The following is a 27924-nucleotide window of genomic DNA, read 5'->3' as shown; positions in this document are numbered from 1 at the left end:
ACTCCGGTTTGCACTGGCCCTTGATACCCTTTTATTTCCTGGGGTGGCCTCGGGGGGCCGCGTTTGGGGCTGTGGGGGGGCGGGGTGTGACTCCCTGCCCCCGATTTGGGGGTGCCCGTGTGTGGAGGGGGTCGGGTCACGCCCTGTCCCCTCCTGTGCCAGGGGTGCTGCGTGGGGAGGGGGCTGGGACCCCTCGGGGGTGGTGACAGGTGGGGGTGGCAGGACGGGCTGGGGGTGTCCCGAGTGCCCTCTGCATCCGGGGGGATGCCGGGCCGGGCGGGGAGGGGGCGGCTGGGGCAGGGGGCGGGGGGCAGGTGCTGCTCCGGGCCCGGCCCCACCCGGCCCCGCTGTCCCTTGGCCGTGCCCCGTGTCCCCGGGGGTGTGTCCCGGGGGGCTGAGGGTGGGGAGGGGGTGCGGGACCCGCCGGTTTTCAACTCCTCCGCTGCTCCTGGTCCTTCTTCTTCTGCTTGTCCCGCTGCTTGTCCGCCTTCTCCCGGGCCTTGCGCTCCCGCTCGGCCGCCAGGCTCAGCTCCTTCAGCCGCCGCTTGAGCACCGCGCGGTCCTGGGAGCTGCCCACGCCCAGCGCCTGCGGCACCGCGGGCTGGGCACGGACCCCCCCGCGCCCCCTGCCCCCCGGGACCCTCCCCGCACAGCGGCTCCTTGGGGTTCCCAGAACCGCCCGTCCCTCCCTTGGGATCCTCCCTTGGGGTACCCGGGGCCTCCCCACCCGTGGAGCGGCCAGCTCGGACAACGGGGTTTGGGTACCCATGGAAACCCCCAGTGGGGTACCCCGAACCCTCCCAGACCTTCCTGCCCCACGGAATTGGGGCACCCCGACCCCTCCCAGACCTTCCTGCCCCACGGAATTGGGGCACCCCGACCCCTCCTAGACCCTCCTGCCCCACGGAATTGGGGCACCCCGAGCCCTCCCAGAGCTTCCTGCCCCACGGAATTGGGGCACCCCGACCCCTCCCAGACCTTCCTGCCCCACGGAATTGGGGTACCCCGACCCCTCCCAGACCTTCCTGCCCCACGGAATTGGGGTACCCCGACCCCTCCTAGACCTTCCTGCTCCATGGAATGGGGGTACCCTGAACCCTCCCAGACCTTCCTGCCCCATGGAATCCCCTTTTGGGGTACCCCGACCCCTCCCAGCCCTTCCTGCCCCACGGAATTGGGGCACCCTGAACCCTCCCAGACCTTCCTGCCCCACGGAATTGGGGCACCCCGACCCCTCCCAGACCTTCCTGCCCCACGGAATTGGGGTACCCCGACCCCTCCTAGACCTTCCTGCTCCATGGAATGGGGGTACCCTGAACCCTCCCAGACCTTCCTGCCCCATGGAATCCCCTTTTGGGGTACCCCGACCCCTCCCAGCCCTTCCTGCCCCCCGGAATCCCCCCTGGAGCACCCAGAACCTCTCACCCTCCATCTTTTGGGGCCCCTGGAGACCCCCCCGGCCCCGCACCTTGAGCTTGGCCCCATCGAGGAGCAGCAGGCGGGGCCCGTCCACGCCGCGCTCCGCGAATTCCCGCACGTAGCGCTCCAGGCCCAGGCTCTGCAGCCACTGCCCCACCTGGCCGCACGTCCAGCCCGCGGCCGCGCCCGCCGGCTCCTCCAGCAGCTGCGCACGGGGGTCAGCCGGGGGTCCCCGGGCCACCTGGCGGGGGGACAGCCCCGGCCCCGCGCCCCCCGCGCCGCTCTCACCTCGTCCGAGGACTGGGACAGGGTGTGGTAGGGGTACGAGCACTTGGGGGGGCCGGGCAGGCGGGGGCTGGCGCTGGACGGTGGCGAATCCTCGCTCAGCTCGGAGTCCTGGGGCAGCGGGAGGGGCAGGGCTGGACCCACAGCGACCCCCAGAGCCATCCCAGCCACACCCCAGAGCCACCCCACAGCCCCCAGGGACCCCCAGAGGCACCCCACAGCCCCCAGTGACATCCAGAGTCCTCTCCCTATTGTTCCCTGACACTGTGGGGCTTTGTCCCCTGTCCCCAGAGCTGGTGTCACCCCCTCTCTTAGAGCCCGTGGGGTCCCCAGGCCCGTGCCCAGGGCCGGGGCTCACCTGCGAGGCGGATTTGGCGGGGCTGAGCCCCTCGTGCCGGGGGGAGCCCGCAGGGGACGCGGGGCCGGGCGAGCCCCAGCCCCTGGCGCTGTCCGAGAACCAGGAGAAGGGCAGGAACGGGGACCCCGAGGGGCGGCCGGGCCCCTCCGCTGCCTCCCTGGGGACAGAGCAGGGTCAGGAGGTGTCCCCAGGCTGTGCCCAGGCTGTCCCCTTGTCCCAGGGCAGTCCCTCACCTGCTGCCCATGGACAGGCGGTTGCTGCTCTTCTCCTTGCGGCTCTTCCCAGAGGACGCCCGGCGCAGGGTCACCCTGGGGACAGAGGTGGTGACCCGATGGCTGGGGCACCAGGACCCTCTCTGTCCATCCGTCCATCCATCCATCCATCCATCCATCCATCCATCCATCCATCCATCATCCATCCATCATCCATCCATCCATCCATCCATCCATCCATCCATCCCCCATCCATCATCCATCCATCCCTCCATCCATCCATCATCCGTCCATCCATCCATCATCCATCCATCCATCCATCCATCCATCCATCCATCCATCATCCATCCATCATCCATCCATCCATTCAATCCATCCCTCCATCCATCCATCCATCCATCATCCATCCATCCCTCCATCCATCCATCCATCATCCATCCATCCATCCATCCATCATCCATCCATCATCCATCCATCCATCCATCATCCATCCATCCATCCATCCATCCCCCACCCATCCATCCATCCATCCATCATCCATCCATCATCCATCCATCCATCCATCCATCCATCCATCCATCCATCCATCCATCCCTCATCCATCCATCCATCCATCCATCCATCCATCCATCCATCCATCCATCCATCCATCCATCCCCCCAGCCCTCTGTCCCTCTCCCTCCCTCCCTCTGTCCCCTCCCCATCCCCCCCTCCCTGCCCAGGCCCAACTCTCACCCCAAATCCAAGAACTTCCTCCGCGTTTTCTTATCGAGCCCCACGGTCGGGCTGGCGGGCGAGGGGGGGCTCATGTCCCGGCTGTCATCTGCAGGGGTGGCACCGGGCTGTCACCCGCTGTCCCCCCCAGGTGTCCCCAGGGGCTCGGGGGGGGGGGGGGGGTCTCACCTTCGCTGTGCTGCCGGGGCCGGGGGTCGCGGCGGGCGAAGCCGGGGGAGCTGTCAGAGCTGGGGCAGGACTGGGGCGCGGGGGGGCCCCGAGAGCCCCTCCTGGGACGGGGTGTTGGTGAGGGGCCGGTAGCGGCTGAGGGGGGGCGTGGGGGCCGGGGGGTCCCCCAGGCCCGGCCGTGCCACCCCCGGCTCGAAGGAGAAGCCGTCAGTGCGGGAGAAGGGCGAGGGGGCCGGGGGGCTGCCCTCGCCCTCAGTGCCCTGCGGGGGCACGGGCAGGGGTCAGAGCCCTGCAGCCCCCCGGGGTTGTCCCCTAGGCCACCTCCCCTGCCCCTAAACACGGCATCCCCCAACCCATCCTTGGTGCCCACGGTGCCCCCCAGGCCTCTCCCTGGGGTCCCTGGTGTCCCCAATCCCTGTGACACCCTCAACCCTGGCATGCCCTGAGTCCATCCCTGGTGTCCCCAATCCCTGTGTCCCCCCAGCCCCAGTGTCTCCTGAGGCCATCCCTGGTGTCCCCAGTCCCTGTGACACTCCCAGCCCTTGATGTCCCCCAAGGCCATCCCTGGTGTCCCCAGCCCCAGTGTCTCCTGAGGCCATCCCTGGTGTCCCCAGCCCGTGTGTCCCCTGAGTCCATCCCTGGTGTCCCCTGTCCCTGTGTCCCCCCAGCCCCGCTGTCCCCTGAGTCCATCCCTGGTGTCCCCAATCCCTGTGCCCCCAGCCCCGCCGTCCCCTGGGTCCATCCCTGGTGTCCCCGGTCCCTGTGCCCCCCCCATCCCCGGTGTCCCCAATCCCTGTGCCCCCCATCCCCAGTGTCCCCAATCCCTGTGCCCCCCCATCCCTGGTGTCCCCAGTCCCCATGACCCCCATCCCTGGTGTCCCCAATCCCTTTGCCCCCCCAGCCCCAGTGTCCCCAGTCCCTGTGCCCCCCCATCCCCAGTGTCTCCAGTCCCCGTGCCCCCCCATCTCCAGTGCCCCCAATCCCTGTGCCCCCCCATCCCCAGTGTCCCCAGTCCCTGTGCCCCCCAATCCCCCGTGTCCCCAATCCCTGTGCCCCCCATCCCTGGTGCCCCCAATCCCTGTGCCCCCCATCCCCCGTGTCCCCAATCCCTGTGCCCCCCCATCCCCAGTGTCCCCAGTCCCCGTGCCCCCCAGCCCCGCTGTCCCCGTCTCACCGCGGCCTCGGGCCCCTCGTCGCCCTCGGTGGAGCTGGCGCTGTCGCGCAGGCGGGAGCGCGAGGGCCGCTGGCGGCGGCCGCGGGCCAGGAGCCGGGCGCGGGCCTTGTGCAGGCTGCTGTCCAAGCGCGGCGTCTCTGGAACCACAGCGGTAAAATCTGGCAGTGAAAGAGACACCGGGGCAGAGAGAGACGGACGGACGGACACACGGACAGCGGGATGGCGTGGGGTGGGAGAGAGCGGGAAGGTGGGGGGGGACAGAGGGATGGACATGGATGGATGGACGGATGGATGATGGATGGAGGGATGGATGGATGGATGGATGGATGGATGGATGGATGGAGGGATGGATGGATGGATGGATGGAGGGATGATGGATGGATGGATGGATGGATGGATGGATGGATGGATGGGGGATGGATGGATGGATGGATGGATGGATGGATGGATGGATGGATGGAGGGATGATGGATGATGGATGAATGGATGGATGGATGGATGATGGATGGATGGATGGATAGATGGATGGATGGATGGATGATGGATGGATGGATGGATGGATGATGGATGGATATTGGATGGATGATGGATGGATGGATGGATGGATGATGGATGGATGGGGGATGGATGGATGGATGGATGGATGGATGGAGGGATGATGGATGATGGATGAATGGATGGATGGATGATGGATGGATGGATGGATGATGGATGGATGGATGGATGGATGTATGGATGGATGATGGATGGATGGATGATGGATGGATGATGGATGATGGATGGATGGATGGATGATAGAGGGAGGGAGGGATGAGCAGGGAGGAGGGGACAGGGAAGCGTTGGAGGCAGGTGGACACACAGGGAAGGCCAGCCCAGCGGAGAGGGGACAGAGGGACAGGGACAGGGGTGGGGACAGGGACAGGGCAGGAGAGTCAAAGGGCAGGTGCGTGGTCCCAGGAAAACAGGAGGGGGCACAAGGAGAGGGGAGCATTGGGGACATGGATGGGGCACCCCAGTGGGGCAGGACAGGGGACAGAGGGACAGAGAGAAGTGTTCAAAGAGATGGCCCAGCATGGGGACAGAGGAGTGGGTGACCCTGAGGACAGAGTGTCCCTGTCACCCAGGGGGGACACACTTTGTCCAGGTCCCACAGGGATCCCCCCAGTATCCCCACCCTGCTCTGAGACCTGCACCCCAACCCCACCCGAGGGTGGCTCTGGGCCACGTCCCTGCTGTGTCCCCAGGTCCTTGTCACCCCCTGTGCCCCCCGACCCCCATTCCTGTGTGCCCTGGACGTGTCCCCATATCTTTGTCACCCCCACACCCCCATGTCCCCTTCCCCACGCACATCCCCGTGTCCCCAAGCACACACTGTCCCCAAGCCCAGACACGGGAGGACACTGAGGGTGGGTGGGGACCCACGGGTGGCTCTGCACCCCTCGGGGGGTTCTGCGCCCCAGGCCCCCCCTCAGGAACTCACCAAAAACCTCGTCCGTGTCCTGCAGCTTGGAGACCGACATGGTGGGACAGGGCTGGGGACAGAGGGGACACTCAGGGGGAGGGACAGACCGACATGGTGGGACAGGGCTGGGGACAGAGGGGACACTCAGAGGGAGGGACAGACCGACATGGTGGGACAGGGCTGGGGACAGAGGGGACACTCAGAGGGAGGGACAGACCGACATGGTGGGACAGAGCTGGGGACAGAGGGGACACTCAGGGGGAGGGACAGACCGACATGGTGGGACAGAGCTGGGGACAGAGGGGACACTCAGGGGGAGGGACAGACCGACATGGTGGGACAGGGCTGGGGACAGAGGGGACACTCAGAGGGAGAGACAGACCGACATGGTGGGACAGGGCTGGGGACGGAGGGGACACTCAGGGGGAGGGACAGACCGACATGGTGGGACAGGGCTGGGGACGGAGGGGACACTCAGGGGGAGAGACAGACCGACATGGTGGGACAGAGGGGACACTCAAAGGGAGGGACCAGCCCCTCTGTGCCTCTCGTGTCCCGCGGGACGGGGGGCTGGGGACCTCCACTGCAGAGCGGCCGGGAAGGGGTTAAACCCCCCTGCCCCCCGGTGTTCGGGGAGTCTCGGGGGCTCCTCGGGGTTCGGCAGCATCGGGGGCGGAGGGGACCGGTACCGGCGGGCTGAACCGGGAATGGTGTCCCTGGGGTGGGGCTGGACCGGGAATGCCGGACCGGGAATGAGTCGGGACCGGGAATATCGAACCGAGAGGATGGGGCTGTCCCGAGGGAGGGGAGCTACCGGCATGTACCGGGGCATTACCGGGGCTGTACCGAGGCTGTACCGGGGCTGTACAGGAGCTGTGGCATTACCGGGGCTCTACCGGGGCTGTACCGGGGGCTGGGGTTGTACCGGGGGCTGGGGATGTACCGGCGGCTGTACCGGGGCTGTACCGGGGCTGGGGCTGTACCGAGGCTGTACCGAGGCTGTACCGGGGCTGTACCGGGGCTGTACCGGGGCTGAACCGGGGCCGCTGTCCAGGGGTGACGCCCTGCCCGATCCCCCCCTCCCCACTCACCCGCGCTCCTGGGGCATCCTGATCGCCCCCGGTCGCCTCCCGCCGGGCCGGGCCGGGCCGGGGTCGGGGCCGGGCCGGTGTTGGGGCCGGTGGGAGCGGAGGGCGCTGCCGAGCCGCCCCGCCGGGCCGGGGGCCGCGGGGGGGGGCACAGGAACCCGGAAACGGTGGGGGCGGCGGGGGCGGGGTCTGCCCCGCCCGGAACGAGCCCGGTGCTGAACGGACACCGGGGATGGGGACACCGGGACCCGAGGGACAGCGAACGCACGCGGGGTGCTGAACGGACAGCGCCGGGGGGCACCGGGGGCACGGCGACACCGGGCACCGAGGGACGCGCGGCGGTGCTGAAGGGACAGCGACCGGCGGGACACGGGCACGGCGGTGCCACCGCCCGCCACACGGTCCCCATGGTCCCCAGTGTCCCCCAGCTCAGGGGCTCCTCCCAGTGCACCCCCCCACCGCGCCCATCTCCCCCAGTGCCCTCCAGTCCCTCCCAGTGTCCCCCACCCTTGCCCACTCCCCTCTGCCCCCCCACTTCTTCCCACCACCCCAAATCACTCCCAGTCCCCCCTCAGTGTCCCCAATTCTTCTCACCCTCCTCAGCGCCCCCCACCCCTTCCCACGACCCCAAATAATTCCCCACATCCCCCCCCCCCCCACCCTTCCCAGTGCCCCCTCCCCCGGCAAAAGGGGGCGGGGGGCGAGGCGGAGCCCGCGTTTTTGGGGCGGGGGTCGCGGCGGGCGCGGAGAGTGGGAGCGCTGCGTACATAGGTACATTATATATAGTATATACACCCACAGGTACACGTGTGAGATTAAATAACCCCGGCCCCCCCCGGGGCTCGCGCTCCCCGGACCCCCCCTCCCCTTAAATAGCCCCCTCCCCCCCTCCCCGAAGTGGCTCCAATCCAGTCGGACCCCCCAGCCCCGCCCCCCGCTCCCCCCGCCCCACGCGCCCCCCCCCCGCCTCCCCTTCCCAGTATAACCAGCTCTGGCTCCCAGTTGCCCCCACATCCAGTTACTGTCGGAGACTCGGGGGCGGGGGGGGCAAAATAGAAATGAAAATCAAAGGGCGGGACCCCCCCGGCCCGGCTGGGGGCGGCCGGAGGTTGGGGGGTGTCCCAGCCCCAGAGAAACGCTGCGATTTTGGGGGGGGGGGGGGGGGGTATTTACAGGTGAGGGGGTGGGAGCATCACCCCCACCCCAGAGGGGACCCCCCCCCCCTTGTGTGCCCCCTGCCCGGGGAAGGCGAAAGCCCCGGGCTGGGTGGGGGTGGGGCGTTGGCGGGGGGGGCAGCGGGGGGTCCCTACAGAGGGGTGCCAGGCAGCCCCCTCTTCTCGGGGAGGGGGCAGCGGGGCTGGTGCCCCCCATCCCCTGCGGGGTTGGCAAAGGCTCGGGGGTCCCCCAAGCCCGGCGATGGTGGCACTGAGGGGGTCGGGGGGGACACTCGGGGTCCCCCCCATGGCGACGGTCCCGGGGTCACCTCGATGTGGGGCTGGGGGTGAGTCCGTGGGGGGGGGCTCGGGGGGCAGAGGCCCCCCCGGCCGTGCTCCGGTGAGTCCCAAGAGAAGGAGCTGGGTCTGGGGGGGCTCCCAGCGTCCCCCCCCAGCATGGCCCACATTTGGGGTGGGGGGGACATTGTCCTGTGTCCCCCCCTCCAGCGTCCAGCCAGGTGCCAGCTGTGTCCGGCGGCGGGGGGGGGTTACGTCGAGGGGAGGGGGAGGCCTGGGGGGGGCCGCGCCCCCCCCGCGGGTCCATCACGTCACCACGAGACTCACACTGGACACAGACACGAACGCGGGGTGTCCCCCCCGAGCCCCCCCCGTCCGTGCCCCCGAGGGGGGTGGGGGGCACCAGGAGGCCTTGGCGGGGTCTCACCCCCCCCCCTCCCCCCGGGGAAGGGCTGGGAAGGGGAGGGGGCAGGGCCGGGGTGGGGAGGGGGCCCCCCCCAGGATCGCTGCGGTTTGAGGGTGGTTTAGGTCGGGTTGGAATTTTTCAAAGTCTGCAGCTTGGCCTCCAGTTCGGAGATCTGAAAAACAGCAAAGGGGACAGGTCTCAGCGGGGGGGGCCGGGGGGGACACACACCGGGGTGGGGGGGACACGGGGACACACATGGGGACATGTGATGGGCGGGGGGGGACACGGGGGGAGCGTACAGCCATGGGGACAGGGAGATGGGGGGGGACAGATGGGACAAGGGGGGCAGGACATGGGGGGGACACGGGGGGTGACACAGGGGGGACAGGGAACACGGGGGTGGGGCACAGAGATGGGAGGTGGGGGACAGGGGGGTCTGAGGGACACGTGGGGGGCAGATGGGGACACAGGGATGACTGGGGGACACACTGGGGGGGACTGAGGGACACACGGGGGTGACGGGGGGACACACTGGGGTGACGGGGGGACACACTGGGGTGACTGGGGGGCACACAGGGGTGACTGGGGGGCACACAGGGGGGCACACGGGGGGCACAGGGATGGGCTGGGATGGGCAGGGGGCTGCAGGCAGGCGCTGGGTGAGTCTCTGTGTGATGCCAGGGGACATTTTGGGGGTGATGGAGGTGGCCGAGTGGGGGGTGGGCTCTGCTGGGTGTTGGGGACCTCCCCGCTGTGCCCTGGTGCCCCCCGGCCGGGCAGGGCCGGCCCCTCCCCTGTGACCCCCGCGGGCAGGATCCTTTGGGATCCGGTGGCCCTGGGGGATCCGCTCTGCCCCGCAGGACCCGTGGGGGATCCAGCATGACCAGCATGGGATCCCAACGGGAGCGCGCCGGGCCCCGCGCTCGCCGCCGGTCACCGGGACCCCGTGGATCCCCCGGGCTCAGTGCCGGTCACCGGGATCCTTTGGGATCCCCCGGGCTCAGTGCCGGTCACCAGGATCCTTTGGGATCCCCCGTGCTCGGGGCCAGTCACCGGGATCCTTTGGGATCCCCCGGATCCCCCGCGCTCAGCGCCGGTCACCGAGATCCCGTGAATCCCCCGGGCTTGGTTCTGGTCACCGGGACCCTGCGGATCCCCTGTGTGCAGTGCCAGTCACTGGGATCCTTTGGGATCCCCCGGATCCCCCATGCTTGATCAGTGCTGGTCACCGGGATCCCCTGGATCCCCTGGGCTCATTTCTGGTCACCGGGATCCCGCGGATCCCCTGGGCTCGGTTCTGGTCACCGGGATCCCCTGGGCTCATTTCTGGTCACCGGGATCCCATGGATCCCCTGGGCTCGGTGCTGGTCACCGGGATCCCATGGATCCCCTGGGCTCGTTTCTGGTCACCGTGATCCCCTGGATCCCCTGGGCTCGGTGCTGGTCACTGGGATCCCCCGGATCCCCCGCGTGCGGCCGGGATCCACTGCCCGGGGAGATCCCTCTCGCCCCTTAGGGCACGGCAGGCCCCAGAGCTGGATTTCGGGCAGATCCGCTGCGATCCAGAGCGGGATCCAGGCCCGGGAGGAGGCTCGGGGTGCCCGAGCAGATCCCGAGCAGATCCCGAGCGATCCGGCGGCGGGAGCAGGGTCCGGTGGGGGCAGATCCCCCACGGTCCGGTGCGGGATCCGTGGCTCAGTCCGGAGCTCCGGGGCCGGCCGGCGGGGTGCGGCGGCCGAGCAGATCCCCGGGATCCATCGCTGGCGCGGCGGGGCCGGGCGGGGCCGGGCGGGGCCGGGCGGGGCCGGCAGGGGGTCAGGGACATCCCGCGTCCCGGCGCCCCGTGCCCACCTTCTCCTGCAGCTTCTCCATCTCCTCCTTGTGCGCCAGCTCCGACTCCTCCAGCACCCGCCGCTGCGCCGTCTCCTTCTTCAGGAACTCGATCTCCCTGCGGAGGAGTGGAACTCGATCTCCCACCGTGGAGTGGGTGCCCGTCCCCGCAGCCAGGGGACGTCCCAGGGAGACCCCGGGGGTTTGGGTGCCAGGGCAGGAGCCTGCTGGGTGGGTTGGGGTGCCCGGGGTTGTCCCAGAGGATGGGCCATGCCCAGGGGTGCTCAGGAAGGAGCTGGTGCCCCGCAGATCACGGGATGTTAGAAGGGTTGGGCTCGGAAGGGAGCTCAAAGCTCATCCTCTGTCCCCATCCAAAATGGATCCATGCCACAGGGAAGGGCCCTGCCAGTGGACAAAGGGTGCCCAGAAGGATTTGGCACCCCAGGGATGGGTCTGAGTCAAGGGGAAGGAGTTGGTTCCCCAGGGGTGAGCCCACGCCCAGGGAAGGTCCATGCCCGGAGCCAGAGGGTGCCCAGGGAGGATTTGGCACCTCAGGGATGGGTCCCTGCCTGAAGGACGGACTGTGCCCAGGGACAGAGGGTGCCAAGGAGGGGTCAGAGCCCATCGAGGGCTCCACACCAAGGGCACAGGGACAGGGGCTGCCTGAGGAGGGTCTGGTGTCCAGGGGATGGACCCATGGCCAGGGATGGACCCATGGCCAAGGACAGACCCACGGCCAGGGGATGGACCCACAGCCAGGGATGGACCCACGGCCAAGGATGGACCCACAGCCAGGGATGGACTCATGGCCAAGGACAGACCCACGGCCAAGGACGGACTCATGGCCAAGGACAGACCCATGGCCAGGGATGGACCCACAGCCAGGGATGGACCCAGAGCCAGGGATGGACCCACGGCCAAGGGATGGACCCACGGCCAGGGATGGACTCATGGCCAAGGACAGACCCATGGCCAGGGATAGACCCACAGCCAGGGATGGACCCAGAGCCAGGGGATGGACCCACAGCCAGGGATGGACCCACAGCCAGGGATGGACCCACGGCCCAGGGATGGACCCACGGCCAGGGGATGGACCCACAGCCAGGGATGGACCCACAGCCAGGGATGGACCCACAGCCAGGGGATGGACCCACAGCCAGGGATGGACCCACAGCCAGGGGATGGACCCACAGACAGGGATGGACCCACAGCCCAGGGGATGACTCGGCCCAGTGGCACGGTCTGTGCCCAGGGACAGGGGTGCCCAGATCGGGGTGTGACACCCTGGGGACAGGTCCCTTCCCGAGGGGACACTGGGAGCTGCCCTCACTTCTGCTGGTACTCCTTGATGAGCCGCTTGGCCTTGCTGTACTTGCGCTCCAGGGTCTGGTACTGGGCCTGGGTCTCCTTGAGGTGCTCGTCCACGGCCTGGCACAGGTTCTGTGCCTCCATCCAGTAACCCTCCAGCTTCTCCATGCGCTCCTTGTTCTCCTCCACGCTCTGCTCCAGCTGGGCCTTCTCGGCCCTCCAGCGCGCCTTCTCCTGCTCCAGGCACTGCAGCTGGGGACAGCGGTGTCACCACGGGGTGTGGCACAGCCAGGGGGTGGGGTGGGACATGGCACAGCCAGGGAGGCACAGCCAAGGGATGGGACATGGCACAGCCAGGCATGGGACATGGCACAGCCAGGGATGGGACATGGCACAGCCAGGGAGGCACAGCCAGGGGATGGGACATGGCACAGCCAGGGGATGGGACATGGCACCGCCATGGAGATGGGACATGGTGCAGTGTGGTATGACATGGCACAGCCAGGTGACAGGCAGGACATGGCACAGCCAGGGATGAGACATGGCACAGTCAGGGAGGCACAGCCAAGAGATGGGACATGGCACAGCTAGGGGATGGGACATGGCACAGCCATGGGGATGGGACATAGTACAGCCAGGGGATGGGACATGGCACGGCCATGGAGATGGGGCATGGTGCAGTGTGGCATGACATGGCACAGCCAGGTGACAGGCAGGACATGGCACAGCCAGGTGACAGGCAGGACATGGCAGGATGTGGAATGGCCCATGCAGGGCAGGTGGAGAAGGACATTCAGGGTGCCAGGGCAGCTGTCAGAGTGTCCCCCCACCCCCGGGCAGCCAGGACCCCCCCTCACCTTCCTCTTGAGCTGCTGGATCTCAGCCTCGGTCACGGCGTGTTTGATCTGGAGCTGTGAGAGAGCCAGGGTGGGCACGGGGTGGGCACAGCACCCCGGGCGGGCATCCCCTGCCCTCTCCCAGCCCCTCCTCACCTCCTTGAACTTGTGCACCAGCTTCTCAGGGTCCATCTCCACGGGGGACAGCGTGTCCTCGTTCTCAGCCAGCTCAAACACCTCGATGGCCATCTCCCCGCTGGGGAACATGGGGCTCATCTCCTCCTCCTCATCCGTGGCGTATTCCCCGGTCTGTGGGGGGCACAAGGGCGGGGTTGGCACCTGGGGGGTGCCCACCGTGCCACCCCCAGCCCGTGTCCCTGCCGGGCAGCGCTGTCCCCTCACCTCCTCGTCGTCCTCGGTGTACTGGGTGTAGCGCTGCTCCATCATCTCGCGCTGCCACCGCTCCTGCTCCAGCGTCTGCTGGATCAGCTGCGCCACCTCGCTCTGCTCCCCTGGCTTCTCCCGCCCGATCAGGAACCTGGGGGGCACCACGGCTCAGGGGGGGCACCCGGGGGGCACAGCCAGGGGACACCCCTGCAGCTCTCCCGGGAGCTGGCGGGTTCAGGGGGTGAGGATGAGTTGGGAGCACTTTGGAGGGCACCAGGGTGGCACGCTGGGGGGAGATGGGGACAGGCTGTGGGGACAGGCTGTGGGGCAGGGATCCCAGGGTTCAGCACGGCCTGGGGGGGGGGTTTTGGGGCTCCCACCCCCCAAGGCCTGGCTCGTACCGGACACGGCCCTTGGTGTTCCTGAGCACGGAGGCAGCGAAGCTCTGCGTGACCCCCACCAGGCTGGTGCCGTCCACCTCCACGATCAGGTCGTTCACCTGGATCCTGGGGACAAGGGCAGGCTCACAGCTCCTGGCCAGCCCCGGGGCAGCCCTGGCAGCCCCTGCCCCGCTGCCCCCAGCCGTACCTGCCATCCCGGTGCGCTGCCCCCCCTTCTGTCACCGTCTTGACGAAGATCCCCAACTTCTCCAGGCCCATGTCGGCCCCCGCGCCCATCCCGATGATGCTGATCCCGAGCCCTTCCGAGTCTGCGGGCACACAGAGCCGTGTCCTGCCGGGCTGGCACCTCCAGGCCTCCCTGGGGCTGCCAGGGATGCCTTTGGGGGCAGCACCCACCTTTCTCCAGCTCCACGGGGAACAGGTCGAGCCTCTCCACCCTCTTCTCCAGCTCGTACTCGGCCGAGGCTGCCATGGGATCCACGTCCTCATTGCGGCGGTCGTAATCCTCGTTGGAGTAAGTGCTGAACACCTGGGGGCACGAGGGAGGGCTCAGCCAGGGGGGAACCCCCACAGGTGCCCCCCAGGGGTGGGACCGAGCCCCTGGAGAACCCCGGCCCCAAATGGTGACATGGAGTGAGGGGGAGCTGGGGGAGGACAAAGGGGGTGAGGGTGGCACAGGGGACAGGGGACACCCTAAAGCCTCCCTGGCCGAGCTGGGATGGGCCACCAGGCTGCTGTGGCCAGGCTGGAGCCGTGCTCTGCTCCCTGGGGGCTGTGGGGAGGGGCTGGCCAGGCCTGGCAGATGTCCCCGGAGGGGCCCCGGCCCCTCGGTGCCGCCGGCAGAGGGGATTAGGGATCACACACCGCGGGATAAAGCCTGGCCACAAAGGGAATTAGGGCCCAGTGTCAGGGGACAAAGGCTGGTGACACCCACAGACAGGCAGGACCCGCCCGTGTGGCACCCAGGGGTGACAGGGAGGAGCAGGGCAGGGGACAGAACGATGTCACCCTGGCCACAGGAAGTCCCTGGGGGGGGTCCCCTGCTGTGCCCCCCATCCTGTCCCTGGGGGATTTGGGATGTGGGGGGGGGGGGTCTGCAGTGGGGAAGGGGCTGGAATGTGCCCCTACTGCTGGGCTGGGTGGGGGTCCCCAGTGTCACCCACCCCTCCCAAGTGGGTTTGGGGGGCTCAGCATCACCCGGGCAGGGGTTTGGGGTGCTCTAACTCCTGGGAGAGAGCAGAGCACCCCAAAAACCCCATCCATGGGGTGAGCAGAGCCCCCCAAAATCCCCATCCATGGGGTGAGCAGAGCATCCCAAAATCCCCATCCATGGGGTGAGCAGAGCATCCCAGAATCCCATCCATGGGGTGAGCAGAGCATCCCATAAACCTCATTCATAAGGTGAGCAGAGCATCCTAAAATCCCCATCCATGGGGTGAGCAGAGCCCCCCAAAATCCCCATCCATGGGGTGAGCAGAGCCCCCCAAAATCCCCATCCATGGTGTGAGCAGAGCACCCCAAAATCCCCATCCATGGGGTGAGCAGAGCCCCCCAAAAACCTCATCCATGGGGTGAGCAGAGCATCCCAAAATCTCCATCCATGGGGTGAGCAGAGCTCCCCAAAAACCCCATCCATGGGGTGAGCAGAGCATCCCAAAAACCTCATTCATGGGGTGAACAGAGCATCCCAAAATCCTCATCCATGGGGTGAGCAGAGCATCCCAAAATCCCCATCCATGGGGTGAGCTGAGCTCCCCAAAATCTCCATCCATGGGGTGAGCAGAGCATCCTAAAATCCCCATCCATGGGGTGAGCAGAGCACCCCAAAATCCCCATCCATGGGGTGAGCAGAGCATCCCAAAATCCCCATCCATGGGGTGAGCAGAGCTCCCCAAAATCTCCATCCATGGGGTGAGCAGAGCTCCCCAAAACCCCATCCACGGCCAGAGCACCTTGCCCAGGGCTGGGCTGGCTGCATCCCACGGGACCAAGGCCACCCTCAGGCTGCAGCCCCCCGGGTCACGGCCACCAGTGTCCCCCGTCCGGGCCACGGCAGTGGCTGTCCCCTGTCCCAGGTGGGGCCACCCACCCGCTCTGACTCAGAGCCAGAATATAGGCCGGGCTCTAAAAATAACCCGGCTCCGGCACAAAGCAACGGCTGCTCCTGCGGTCGGGGGGATCCGGGCGGGAGGGACCACCCCAAAATAGCTGCACGGCCCCTTTATCCTCCCCCCATCCCGGGTGGGGACCCTGAACCCCGCAGGATCCCTGCCGGGAGCAGGGGGGGGGTGATGCCGCCCACCCGGCCACGCTGCCGAGGCACTTCCCCTTCCTCCCTTCCTCCCTTCCTCCCCTTCCTCCCTGCCTCCACTTCCCGAAACCGTCCTGGGCACCGCGGTGGGCACACGGGGGGGGCACATCTCCCCCCATGGCCACCTTGTCCCCAGGGACCCCCGAGCAGGGAGGAGCCCCAGCCCCGAGGGATGCCCCAGCCCCACTCCGGGCATTTCAGGCATCCCCACCCAAAATTTGGAGCAGTTTGGGCCTGGCCACGACACGGGGGTGGCACTGGGTGCTGTGCCTGACCCACCACAGCGGGTCCCGGTGCCACCTGTCCCCATCACACCAGGCCTGGGGGGTCCAGGCATGGCCCTTCATTAACCAGCTCATTAGCCAGGCCCAGGCCCTGCTTCCCCCAGCACAGGGACAGGGACAGGGACAGGGACAGGGACAGGGACAGGGACAGGGACAGGGACAGGGACAGGAAGCCCTGTCCCATGGGGGGCACAGGGCATGGACACACAGACCTCCAGCCCCTTTTTCTATCCCTGCTAAAGGGGTGATTGTGTGGGGGTCAAACACTGCAGTCTGGGCTGCTCATCACCCTGGTACCCCTCACCCTGGGCTGCCCATCACCCTGGTGTACCCCTCACCCTGGCACCCATCACCCTGGGGTGCCCCTCACCCTGGCACCCATCACCCTGGGGTGCCCCTCACCCTGGCACCCATCACCCTGGGGTGCCCCTCACCCTGGCACCCATCACCCTGGGGTGCCCCTCACCCTGGTACCCCTCACCCTGGCACCCACCCCTCACCCTGGGTGCCCTCCCTCCCTGCCCAGCCAGGCTCACCTGGATGGGGGCCGTGCTGAACTGGATCTTGCGGTTGGGCACGGGCTCCTCTTCCTCGGACAGCCCCGGGATCTCCACGCAGCCCGACTCGGGCTCGTACAGCCCTTCGGCCTCCTCCTCCTCCTCCAGCCCGCTGCCCCCCGAGTCCTCCCCGAGCCCGCTGTAGGCACTTATGTCCACCAGGTCGGCCTCGGAGAAGTCCTCCTTCTTGGCCTCCTCGGAGCCATCGCCCTCCTCCGCCCGCTCGCCCTTGACGCCCTCCGAGCCAGCGGCCGCCCCCGAGCCCCCGTCCGGCCGGGGGGCTGCGGCCGCCGGACCTTCGTCCCCTTTGGCCGGTTGGGGCGCGGGCACCGCTTCACCCGCCGCCTCCTCCTCCTCCTCCTCGCCCTCTCCGCTCTCCTCCACCTCCACGGGCTTGATCTTGCACACCTCCTGCACCCTCGGCGCAACCGCCTCCTTCTCCGCCGGCCGCCCGCTCTTCCCCGCCGCCTTCTCCTCGTCGGGCGGCCGGGCGCGGGCCGGGGCGGCGTGCCCATCGCCGGTGCCATCACCGCGGGTGCCAGGCGTGAACACCCTGGGCCGCTTGGCCACCGCCTTGGCGCCCAGCGGCGCGGCCGCCCGGCCCTGCGCCTTGTGCAGGTTGTTCCTCAGGTCGGCCTTCTCGAAGACGGCGCTGAGCTGGCTCACGGTGGGCGACACGGCGTCGGCGTCCAGCTTGTCCAGCGACTCGGTGCTGCCGTTGAACCTCACCACCACGTCCAGCTTGCGGTCCTGGAAGCCGGCGCGCTCCTTGCGCAGCAGCAGCTTGGTGCTGGTGGCCTTCTCCTGCGGGCTCCTCTCGAAGATCTTGCGGGTCTCCTGCAGCTTGGAGAAGGGTTTGTCGGGCTTGGAATCGAAGCGGCTGACGCGCTCCGAGACGCTGGTGCCCAGCTTGAGGAGGCTGCCCTGGTCCACGCCGTCGCCCAGGCTGCCGGCACGGGGCAGGGACAGGCGCACCGGCTTCTCCTTGGCCTTGGCCAGGTCGCAGGCGCCCTCGGGGCCGGGCGCCGTCCCCATCTGCAGGAACATGTTCTTGATCCGATGCACGTTGGAGCCATACTTCTTCCCGCGGCTCTTCTTGCCGTCCTCGCCGTCGGCCTCCTTTGTGGGCGCCAGGGCCTGGATGGTGGCCTCGTAGGCGTTCCGGTGCGGGGACGCGCTGCGCAGCCCCCCGGCCCCCGCCGCGCCCCCGGCCGAGGGGGCCCCCCCGGCCCCGCCGGCCTCGGTCCTCAGCATGGTCCCGGCGCCCGCATCGCTCGCCGCCACCGCCGCCGCTGCCCCCGGGCCCCGCGCCCGCTACCGCGCCATGGGCGGGGGGCTGTGCCGGGGGGCTGTGCCGGGGGGCAGCGCTGCCCCGGCCCGGTCAGGCCATGGCCATCCCGCGGGCCCCCTCCGCCGCGGCGCTTCTTCCTTCCTGCCTTCCTTCCTTCCTTCCTCCCCGCTCCTCCTCCTCCTCCTCTTCCCCTTTCTGCGCGCCGGTGATGGAGCCGCCGCCGCCGCCGCCGCCGCCGCCGCGCTCTGCCCGCCCCGCTGCCCGCAGAGCCCTCTGGGTCTGAGCAGCGCTCGCTCTTCCTCTTCCTCAGCCGCGCTTCGGCCTCAGCGCCGCCGCCGCCGCCGCAGCCCGGCCATGGGGACCGTGCGCTCCCCTCCCCGCGCCGCACCGGGGTCCCCTCCCTGCGGCGGGGCCCCCCCGGCGGCCGCGCTGTGCAGTGTGGGCCCCCCCCGCATGCTCGGCCGCGGGTGCCACCCCCCGGCTCTGTCCCCGCGTGTCCCCCGCTTCTGTCCCCGCGTGTCCCCCCCCGCCCCGGTTCCGTCCCCGAGTCCCCCTCCAGTTCTGTCCCCACGTCCTCCTCCCCAGATCTGTCCCCGTGTGTTCCCCCAGCTCTGTCCCCTTGTCCCCACCCCCCGCCCAGTTCTGTCCCCATCTCTCCCGCAGCTCTGTCCCCGTGTCCCCTCAAGTCTCGTCCCTGCAGCGCCCAGATTTGTACCCACCCCCCCATCCTGTCCCCACATCATCCCCCCGGGTTTGTCCCCGTGTCCCCCCCATCCTGTCCCCATATCCCCCCCCCCAGGTTTGTACCCCCACCCCCCCCGCGTTACCCCCGTGTCCCCTCAGTTTGTACCCCTGTCCCCCACCCTGTCCCTGTGCCCCTCCTGGCTCTGTCCCCGTGTCCCCGCTCCTGTCCCTGTGTCCCCTCAGTTTTACCCACTTGTCCCCTGCTCCCCCTCCCCGTGGCCCCCCCACGCCCAAAGTCCCCCCGGCCCCGGTGTCCCCACAGGACCCCGATGTCCCCCTCAAACCCTCCGGGTGTGCAGGTGTCCCCAAGTGTCCCCCCCGCCTCCACCCCGCTACCCCCGAGTGGGGGCACCGACACAAGCCCCCCCTGGGGACAGCTCGGGGCCCCTCCGGGGGACACGGGAGCCCCTGGGCAGCCCCGGAGCGCCATGCCTTGGTAACAGGAGGTGGCATTGGAGGGGTGTCCCCTGTGGGACCCCCCCCGAGGGCCCCCCCGGCCCCGCTGCCTCCGTCAATCAGCGCTGGCCCCGCTCCCGGCGCCGGGAACATGGAGGGCCCCGAGCTGCTCCGGCTCTGGGTGCTGGCAGGCGAGTGACAGCCCTGTCACCCCCCGGGGGACACGGCCGGGCATGGGGGGCCGAGGGGACGGGGGACCCCAAAGTGGGGGGGACACGGGGTCGCGGGTGGGGGGGGACGGGGGGGACGGGGCTGGGACGTGCCCGAGCTAAAAAAAGCCACCCTGTCCCTTGTGCCACGGGGTCTGGGACACGGCGGGGGGGACAATGAGTGGGACTTCGGTGTGACAGCCAGGGCCGGGGAAGGTGCTGGGGCCATCCTGCCCCTGTCCCCGTCCTGTCCTTGTCCCCATCCTATCCTGTCCCCTGCTCCTGACCCCGTTCTGTCCCTGTCTCCATCCCCCCCCAAAACATTCTCCTGCTCTGTCTGGGGACACCTGGCACTGAGGGGACACCTGGCACTGAGGGGACACCTGGCACTGCAGGGACACGTTCCTACCCCTCTGAGAGTGCCAGGGGTCTGTGGGCACTGGGGAAACTGAGGCAGGGAGGGGCTACAGTCCCAGCCCTGGCTCCAGCCCCTCGTGTGGCCACAGCCCTGGCCTTGGGGGTGTCCCTGGCCACTGTCCCCGACCACCACGTCCTCCCCGACCTCCGCCTCTCCGCCGAGACCGGAGCCATCTTTGTCCACGAGCTGGAGCGGGAGCCCTTCCTGGAGGCCTTCAGTGGCAGCGAGGATGATGATGGTGAGGGCCAGGCCGGGGGCTGGGGATGGTTAAAGGGGGGGACATTGGCCAGCGGTCCTGTCCAGGATCACCCCAGCTGGGCTGTCTGTCTGTCCATCCATCCCGTTTGGGGCTCCCCCCCCCATGAGGGGGGATGATCACCCCCAGGGGCGATCCCTTCGTGGGGACCAACTGGAGGGGGCACAGCTGGCAGTGCCCCGTGCCCACCCCCGCCGTGTCCCCACAGCCCCGGTGACCTTCCGTGCCCACCTGTGGGGACACCCGGACCTGCCGCGGTGGCTGCGCCTGGCCCAGCGGGGCCCCGGCCAGCCCGGCTTCCTGTACGGCTGCCCGCTGGCCCCGGAGCTGGGCACCCACAGCGTCCAGGTACGGGCTGGGCACCCATGGCATCCAGGTACGGGCTGGGCACCCACAGCGTCCAGGTACGGGCTGGGCACCCTCGGCACCCAGGTGTGAGCTGGGCACCCACAGCGTCCAGGTACGGGCTGGGCACCCACAGCTTCCACCCATGGGCTGGGCACCCACAGCGTCCAGTTGTGAGCTGGGCACCCTCGGCACCCAGGTACGGGCTGGGCACCCTCGGCACCCAGGTGTGAGCTGGGCACCCACAGCGTCCAGGTACGGGCTGGGCACCCACAGCGTCCAGGTACGGGCTGGGCACCCATGGCATCCAGGTACGGGCTGGGCACCCTCGGCACCCAGGTACGGGCTGGGCACCCAGAGCGTCCAGGTACGGGCTGGGCACCCTCGCACCCAGGTACGGGCTGGGCACCCACAGCGTCCAGGTACGGGCTGGGCACCCATGGCACCCAGGTATGGGTTGGGCACCCATGGCACCCAGGTATGGGTTGGGCACCCATGGCACCCAGGTATGGGCTGGGCACCCACAGCGTCCAGGTGTGAGCTGGGCACCCTCGCACCCAGGTACGGGCTGGGCACCCACAGCGTCCAGGTACGGGCTGGGCACCCATGGCATCCAGGTACGGGCTGGGCACCCACAGCGTCCAGCTACGGGTTGGGCACCCACAACGTCCAGGTACGGGTTGGGCACCCTCGGCACCCAGGTACGGGCTGGGCACCCACAGCGTCCAGGTGTGAGCTGGGCACCCACGGCGTCCAGGTACGGGCTGGGCACCCACGGCACCCAGGTACGGGCTGGGCACCCACAGCGTCCAGGTGTGAGCTGGGCACCCACAGCGTCCAGGTACGGGCTGGGCACCCTCGGCACCCAGGTACGGGCTGGGCACCCACAGCGTCCAGGTACGGGCTGGGCACCCATGGCACCCAGGTACGGGCTGGGCACCCTCGGCACCCAGGTGTGAGCTGGGCACCCATGGCACCCAGGTACGGGCTGGGCACCCACAGCATCCAGGTATGAGCTGGGCACCCACGGCGTCCAAGTACGGGCTGGGCACCCACAGCGTCCAGGTGTGAGCTGGGCACTCACGGCATCCAGGTGTGAGATGGGCACCCACAGCATCCAGGTACGGCCCCACAGCTCTCAGGATGAGCCAGCAGCATGGCTGGCCCGCCCCAGGTGTCCCCTCTGTCCCCTCAGGTGCTGGCCTACAACCGCCACACCTTCGCCACCGCGTCCCAGCGCCTCGTCATCGGCGTCACCCCTGCCCCAGGTACGGCCCGAGTGCCCCAAACTGCCACCCCCAAACAGCACGGTGTGTCCCCACGGGTGCTACCCCCAAACAGCGCAGTGTCCCCGCAGGTGCCACCCCCAAACAGCATAGCGTGTCCCCACGGGTGCCACTCCCAAACAGCGCGGAGTGTCCCCACGGGTGCCACCCCCAAACAGCGCGGCGTGTCCCCACGAGTGCCACCCGTCCCTGCACAGCGTGTCCCCACGGGTGCCACCCGTCCCTGCACGGTGTGTCCCCACGGGTGCCACCTGCCCTGCACGACGTGTCCCCACGGGTGCCACTCCCAAACAGCGTGGAGTGTCCCCACGGGTGCCACCCGCCCTTCACGGCGTGTCCCCACGGGTGCCACCCCCAAACAGCACGGAGTGTCCTCGCGGGTGCCACCCGTCCCTTCACGGCGTGTCCCCACGGGTGCCACCCCCAAACAGCACGGAGTGTCCTCGCGGGTGCCACCCGTCCCTTCACGGCGTGTCCCCATGGGTGCCACCCCCAAACAGCGCGGAGTGTCCCCACGGGTGCCACCCGCCCTGCACAGCGTGTCCCCACGGGTGCCACCCCCAAACAGCACGGAGTGTCCCCACGGATGCCACCCGCCCATCCCTGCGTGTCCCCATGGGTGCCACCCCCAAACAGCACGGAGTGTCCCCACGGGTGCCACCCGCCCTGCACAGCTTGTCCCCACGGGTGCCACCCCCAAACAGCGCAGAGTGTCCCCACGGGTGCCCCCCGTCCCTGCAGGTGGGGACGCGCCGTTCCAGGCCGAGTTCCTGGTGGGGAACAGGGACGTGGAGGAGCTGCTGCCGGAGGCGGCGCGGGAGATGTTCCTGCAGGCCTCGGCCGGGCTCTGGGAGCGCGGGGACCTGCACGTGGTCAATGTCACCTCCGCCCTGGACCGCGGCGGCCGCGTCCCGCTGCCCATCGAGGGCCGCAAAGAGGGGTACGGGCTGGGCCGGGGGGTCCTGGGGATGTCCTCGGCCCCCCCGAGGGGGTTTTGGGGTCACCTCCCACCAGTGGTGGAGGTGAATGTGCGGGGTCTTCTCACCGTGGTGGGTTTGGGGTCACCTGCCCCGTAGGGTGCATGTCCAGGTGTGCTCCCTGGACGAGGGGGGGTTTTGGGGTGCCCTGCTGTTCAGGGTGCACGTCCAGGTGGGCTCCCTGGATGTGGGGGGGTTTTGGGGTCACCTGCCCCACAGGGTGCACGTCCAGGTGTGCTCCCAGAGCCCCATCTCACCGTGGGGGATTTTGGGGTCACCTGCCCCACAGGGTGTACGTCCAGGTGGGCTCCCACAGCCCGATCTGACTGTGGGGGATTTTGGGGTCACCTGCCCCACAGGGTGTACGTCCAGGTGGGCTCCCACAGCCCGATCTGACTGTGGGGGATTTTGGGGTCACCTGCCCCGTAGGATGCACGTCCAGGTGGGCTCCCTGGATGTGGGGGGGTTTTGGGGTCACCTGCCCCACAGGGTGTATGTCCAGGTGGGCTCCCACAGCCCCATCTCACCGTGGTGGGTTTGGGGTCACCTGCCCTGCAGGGTGCATGTCCAGGTGTGCTCTCTGGACGAGGGCGGGTTTTGGGGTGCCCTGCTGTTCAGGGTGCACGTCCAGGTGGGCTCCCTGGATGTGGGGGGGTTTTGGGGTCACCTGCCCCATAAGCTGTATGTCCAGGTGGGCTCCCAGAGCCCCTTCTGACCGTGGTGGGTGGGTTTGGGGTCACCTGTCCCACAGGGTGTACGTCCAGGTGGGCTCCCACAGCCCGATCTGACTGTGGGGGATTTTGGGGTCACCTGCCCCGTAGGATGCACGTCCAGATGTGCTCCCAGAGCCCCATCTCACCGTGGGGGATTTTGGGGTCACCTGCCCCTCAGGGTGTATGTCCAGGTGGGCTCCCACAGCCCGATCTGACTGTGGGGGATTTTGGGGTCACCTGCCCCACAGGGTGTACGTCCAGGTGTGCTCCCACAGCCCGATCTGACTGTGGGGGATTTTGGGGTCACCTGCCCCTCAGGGTGTACGTCCAGGTGGGCTCCCACAGCCCCTTCTCGCCGTGCCTGGCCTCGGCCGTGTCCCCGCAGAGCCGCGCCCGCTGTCACCGCGGCCAGCGTCCCCTCGCCTCCTGCTACGACACCTTCGCCCCCCACTTCTCCATCCGCTGGTGCAACCTCACCCTGGTGAGACCCCCGTGTCCCCCCGTGTCCCCCTGTGTCCCCCATGTCCCCCATGTCCCCCATGTCCCCCCCTGTGTCCCCTGTGTCCCCCATGTCCCCCATGTCCCCCTCGTGTCCCCCGTGTCCCCCATGTCCCCCTCTGTCTCCCATGTCCCCCGTGTCCCCCATGTTCCCCATGTCCCCCGTGTCCCCCCGTGTCCCCCGTGTCCCCCCATGTCCCCTGTGTCCCCCTGTGTCCCCCTGTGTCCCCCGTGTCCCCCGTGTCCCCCGTGTCCCCCCCTGTCCGCCGTGTTCCCCGTGTCCCCCGTGTCCCCCGTGTCCCCCATGTCCCCCGTATCCCCCCATGTCCGCCGTGTTCCCCTGTGTCCCCCGTGTTCCCCTCATGTCCCCTGTGTCCCCCCATGTCCCCCCATGTCCCCTGTGTCCCCCGTGTCCCCCCATGTCCCCCGTGTCCCCCATGTCCCCCGTGTCCCCCCATGTCCCCCATGTCCCCCCATGTCCCCCCATGTCCCCAGACCCCCCCAGCCCCTCCTAACCCCCCTCCCTCACAGCTGCAGGTGGGTCCCAGCCCCACCCCGCCAGGGCCGCGGTGGGGGCCGGGGGTGCTGGACGAGGGGGGCGGTTTTGAGCCCCCCAGCGATGTCCCCTCCCGGGAGCTGCTGCCCGCCTTCCTGGTGACGCTGCTGGTGCCGCTGGCGGTGGCCGCGCTGCTGTGCCTGCTCCTGGGCCACCTCATGTGCTGCCGCAGGGAGGGAGTGTGAGTCGGGGGTCCCCCCACCCTGCCAGGCCACGGGGACCCCGGCCCGGGTGTCCCTTCCCCGGCTCTTGTGACCCCGGGACAACCCGGGGGCGGTGAGAGCCCTTCTCACCATAATTATGGGGGTTTTCCCTTTTTCTTCTGTTTTCTAGGGAAAAACGGGACTTGCAGACGTCTGAGTGAGTCCTGCTTGAGCTGTGGGGGTGCTGGGGGCTGATTTTGGGGGCGCTGCTTTTGGGGGGGCTGCTTTGGGGGGGTTTCTTCCTACCAAGCGTGGGGACAGGGCTGGGCAGGAAAAGGGGACAGGGAGGGGGCACAATCAGCTCTTTGGGGGTGCCATGGAGCCTAAAGGTCCCCCCACCCCAAAGGGTCCCCTCCAGCCCCCTCCTGCCCTCCTCCCCCCTCGGTGCCCCCCAAAACCCCTCTCAGACACGAGGTGGGGCTCAAAGAGCTGCTTCACTTCTGTGACAGCCTCTGAGGGACCCCAGGCAGGGACGAGACCCCAAAGATGAGGGGCAGAGCCCAGAAACGACACACAGACCCCAAGGATGGGGTTCGGCCCTCACTTTTGGGGGGCAGACCCCAATAAAGTCACTCAGCCCCCACTGAAGGGCGAGCAGACCCCCGTGATGGGGAGCAGACCCCAGAAACGACACACAGACCCCAAGGATGGGGTTCGGCCCTCATTTTGGGGGGCAGACCCCAATAAAGTCATTCAGACCCCCGTGATGGGGAGCAGACCCCCGTGATGGGGAGCCGACCCCAGAAACGACACACAGACCCCAAGGATGGGGTTCGGCCCTCACTTTTGGGGGTAGACCCCAATAAAGTCATTCAGACCCCCGTGATGGGGAGCACACCCCACTGACAGGGTGCAGCCCCTCATTTTGGGGTGAAGACCCCAATTTTGGGGCGCACGCCCAAACGCCAGCTGCGCTGGCCCCACTGACGGGACAGAGACCCCAAAAAGGGGGTCTTAATTGGGGGAGGGGGGCTTCTGGCAGCCCGGGCTCCATCCCGCGCTGTCCCCGCAGCATCCAGCTGGTCCATCACAGCTCCATCCTGGGCGACACGCGGGAGCTGCGGCTCATGGCCGGCAGGCGGGACGTGCCCCGGCCGCTCTCCACGCTGCCCATGTTCAACATCCGCACGGGCCAGCGCACCGACCCCATGGGCAGCGCTCGCCAAGGGGCCCGAGCCCCCCTGCTCCCGCCCTGAGGGACATCCGCGACGCGGGGACACCGCCAGCGCTGGGGACGGAGTGTCCTGGGGGGGTTTTGGGGGGACAAAACCCCGGCAGGGTGGAGGAGGAGGAGGAGGAGGAGTTGTGGGTCCGGCTGGCTCTGCCCGGAGGATTTGGGGTGTCCTCGCTTTAGGGTGGATTTTGGTGCATAAATTAAATCTTCGGTGATGAAATGAGGATTTCTGCTTTATTCACGGGGTAGGTTTGGGGGTGCTCAGCCACAGCCCCCCCCCATCCAAACTCGCAACCCCCCAAAAGGCCTGGGGTGACTCCGAGTGATCCCCCCCCGGCCCCGTGGGGGGGACAGGGGAGCAGGATGGGGCTGGGGGCTGGGACAAAGGGGGGGACACCCTCCCAGAGCCCCGTGATGGCCCCCCAAACCCCCTCAGCTCACCTGCGTGTCCGTGGATCCCACCGGAGCACCCGAAGGCTCCTGGAGCTCCTCTCGGAGCCGGCCGGACCCCTCCCCGCCCCCGGGGGTGCCCCCGGCCCAGCCCCGCGGAAGAAAGAGGCTCTTTGAGAGCCCCCCCGGCCGGGGCGGCGCCAGGTGGGGGAGAGGAAAGCGCGGGGGCCCCGCAGAACAAGGGGAGCCATTGATGGAGCGGGACAGGGCCGGCACTGCGGGCCCCGGGGGTCCCTGCGCGCCCCCCGCCATGGGGAGGGGGCACAGATTTGGCACAGCCCCCCCCGGGCAGTCATCAGTGAGGGGCAGGGGTGGGGGGCTCCTAGTGGGGCACCCCCACACCGGGCCAGCCCCTCACCCCTCTGCCTCAATTTTGGGGCGTCTATTTGAGCCCACCCCCCTCCCCAGTTCTCCCTTCCGGGGGTCGCTCTGAGCTGAGCCCCCCACGCAGTGTCCCCAACCCTTCCTCCCCTCCAGCCCCCCTCCCCAGTTGGGGACACAGACCCTCCCCAGACCCCTCCCTTTGGGGGTTCCCATCCCAACTCCCTCCCCTTCCTTCCTCCCCCCTTCATCCCGGGATGTTGGGGCTGGGACAGGAGGAGGAGGAGGAGGAGGAGGAGGAGGAGGAGGAGGACGAGCAGGGAGCGGAGCACAGAACTCGCCGGGAGCAGAGCGGGATCGGCCAGGAGGAGAGCGGGATCAGGGAGGAGGAATTCCCAACATCGCCCAGCCAGGACCCCCCCCGAGCCCCCCGAGAGCAGCACAGAGCAGCCCGAGGTTGGTTGGATCATTTCACATGCCTTTATTTCAGCAGTCAGAGAAAAAAAAAAAAATAATAATCCATTTTCGAAAAAAAAAAAAAAAAAGAAAAGAAAAAAAGAAGAAAAAACCCCCAAACCACTTTAAAATTATTAATTACTTAATTAATTAATAATTATTATAATACATTATACAAAGTAGGTACAAAACCCGGGGAAAAGCTGGAGCATCTGCCAGGAGCTGGGCCCAGCAAAGGGAGTGGGTTCGTGGCCCTCTGTGCCCGAGGAGGGATGGAGGGATGGATGGAGGGATGGAAAAAAGCTGCTGGAAGATGGGAGCAGAGCTGAAGTTCCACCTGCTCGACCCGGAAAATCGATTTATTCCTTTTCCCCTTGGATTTTGATGCCTCTTGCTTTGCAGGATTTGCTCGTGGGGTGTCGGAGGTGGGGGTAAGGGGGGGAATAGCACCTTTGGAAAATTCCCCAGTGGAGCTGAGCAGCAAAAATAAAACCAGGAGGGAAATAAAGCATAAAGTAGTGGGGGATTAAAACAGAGCAAGCTGAGACCTCTTTGGAGGTTGTAGCACCAGGCGGTCCCGGGTGTTCCGGAGCCAAAATTAAAGAGAATATTTTAAAATAATAATTAAAAAAAAAAAAAAACAACCAAAAACAGGATAAAAATCCTGAGGGAAAGAAACCTCCAAATAGAAAATCAAAATAAGAGAATGACAGAGCAACCAAAGAGAAAAAAAGGGGGAACATTGGGGGGTGGGGAATTAGCACCTTTGCTCTGAACCTGGCAGGAAAGTCCCGGCACGGCTGAAAAGCTCCAAACGAAGCTAAAAAACAAAAAGAACCCCAAAATTCAGACTCAAAAAGACGATGAAACACCCCGAGAGTGGTGAGGTAGCCATCCAGACAGGGGCGTCAGCGCAGGGCCGGAGCTGCTCCGTGGCTTGGGAGTGAATTGGTTTTGCT

At 67.9% G+C, this 27924-nt stretch overlaps 3 protein-coding genes across 4 annotated transcripts; 1 reads left to right on the top strand and 2 right to left on the bottom strand.

Annotated features, from left to right (window-relative positions):
* Positions 1–7: 7 nt before the first annotated feature.
* SAMD14 (sterile alpha motif domain containing 14) lies at positions 8–7021 on the bottom strand. Its single transcript, XM_059869234.1, is given in 11 exon segments — positions 8–586; positions 1469–1624; positions 1708–1815; positions 2063–2219; positions 2296–2370; positions 3010–3097; positions 3178–3260; positions 3262–3437; positions 4352–4509; positions 5832–5883; positions 6905–7021. Coding segments are annotated over 10 exon segments (1197 nt in total). The 5' UTR covers positions 5872–5883; positions 6905–7021; the 3' UTR covers positions 8–430.
* Positions 7022–8181: 1160 nt separating this feature from the next.
* On the bottom strand, positions 8182–18340 carry PPP1R9B (protein phosphatase 1 regulatory subunit 9B). Of its 2 annotated transcripts, XM_059869231.1 has the most exons (10): positions 16652–18171; positions 13917–14049; positions 13708–13828; positions 13521–13625; positions 13135–13270; positions 12889–13041; positions 12754–12807; positions 11919–12148; positions 10610–10706; positions 8182–8930 (listed from the first exon to the last, which is right to left on the bottom strand). In XM_059869231.1, the coding sequence occupies exons 1-10, from the start codon at positions 17924–17926 to the stop codon at positions 8877–8879; spliced, it is 2358 nt and encodes a 785-aa protein (XP_059725214.1). In that variant the 5' UTR covers positions 17927–18171; the 3' UTR covers positions 8182–8876. The 2 variants fall into 2 exon arrangements, with proteins under 2 accessions (XP_059725214.1, XP_059725213.1); XM_059869230.1 differs by having other exon boundaries at positions 12889–13270; positions 16652–18340.
* A 669-nt stretch (positions 18341–19009) lies between these two features.
* Positions 19010–25958, top strand: SGCA (sarcoglycan alpha). Its single transcript, XM_059869229.1, has 9 exons — positions 19010–19294; positions 19819–19968; positions 20195–20334; positions 21527–21599; positions 22359–22557; positions 23626–23788; positions 24337–24542; positions 24695–24721; positions 25577–25958. The coding sequence occupies exons 1-9, from the start codon at positions 19255–19257 to the stop codon at positions 25758–25760; spliced, it is 1182 nt and encodes a 393-aa protein (XP_059725212.1). The 5' UTR covers positions 19010–19254; the 3' UTR covers positions 25761–25958.
* The last annotated feature ends 1966 nt before the right edge of the window (positions 25959–27924 follow it).

Source organism: Haemorhous mexicanus, chromosome 28 (assembly GCF_027477595.1).
Source record: "Haemorhous mexicanus isolate bHaeMex1 chromosome 28, bHaeMex1.pri, whole genome shotgun sequence".
Lineage (NCBI taxonomy): Eukaryota > Metazoa > Chordata > Aves > Passeriformes > Fringillidae > Haemorhous > Haemorhous mexicanus.
Note: the sequence above shows the minus strand (reverse complement) of the source record. Positions and strands in the feature narration are given on the sequence as shown.

What these genes read in the sequence shown, in the direction of transcription:
- PPP1R9B (XM_059869230.1), bottom strand. Translation starts at nt 17,926, where the DNA reads ATGCTGAGGACCGAGGCCGGCGGGGCCGGGGGGGCCCCCTCGGCCGGG. An exon ending in AACACCAAGGGCCGTGTCCG is followed by an intron (nt 13,271 to 13,520) that starts GTACGAGCCAGG and finishes GGTGCCCCCCAG; the next exon opens with GTTCCTGATCGGGCGGGAGA. An exon ending in TCCAGCAGCTCAAGAGGAAG is followed by an intron (nt 12,149 to 12,753) that starts GTGAGGGGGGGT and finishes CGCTGTCCCCAG; the next exon opens with CTGCAGTGCCTGGAGCAGGA.
- SGCA (XM_059869229.1), top strand. Translation starts at nt 19,255, where the DNA reads ATGGAGGGCCCCGAGCTGCTCCGGCTCTGGGTGCTGGCAG. An exon ending in CGGCGTCACCCCTGCCCCAG is followed by an intron (nt 21,600 to 22,358) that starts GTACGGCCCGAG and finishes CCGTCCCTGCAG; the next exon opens with GTGGGGACGCGCCGTTCCAG. An exon ending in ATCGAGGGCCGCAAAGAGGG is followed by an intron (nt 22,558 to 23,625) that starts GTACGGGCTGGG and finishes CCTGCCCCTCAG; the next exon opens with GGTGTACGTCCAGGTGGGCT.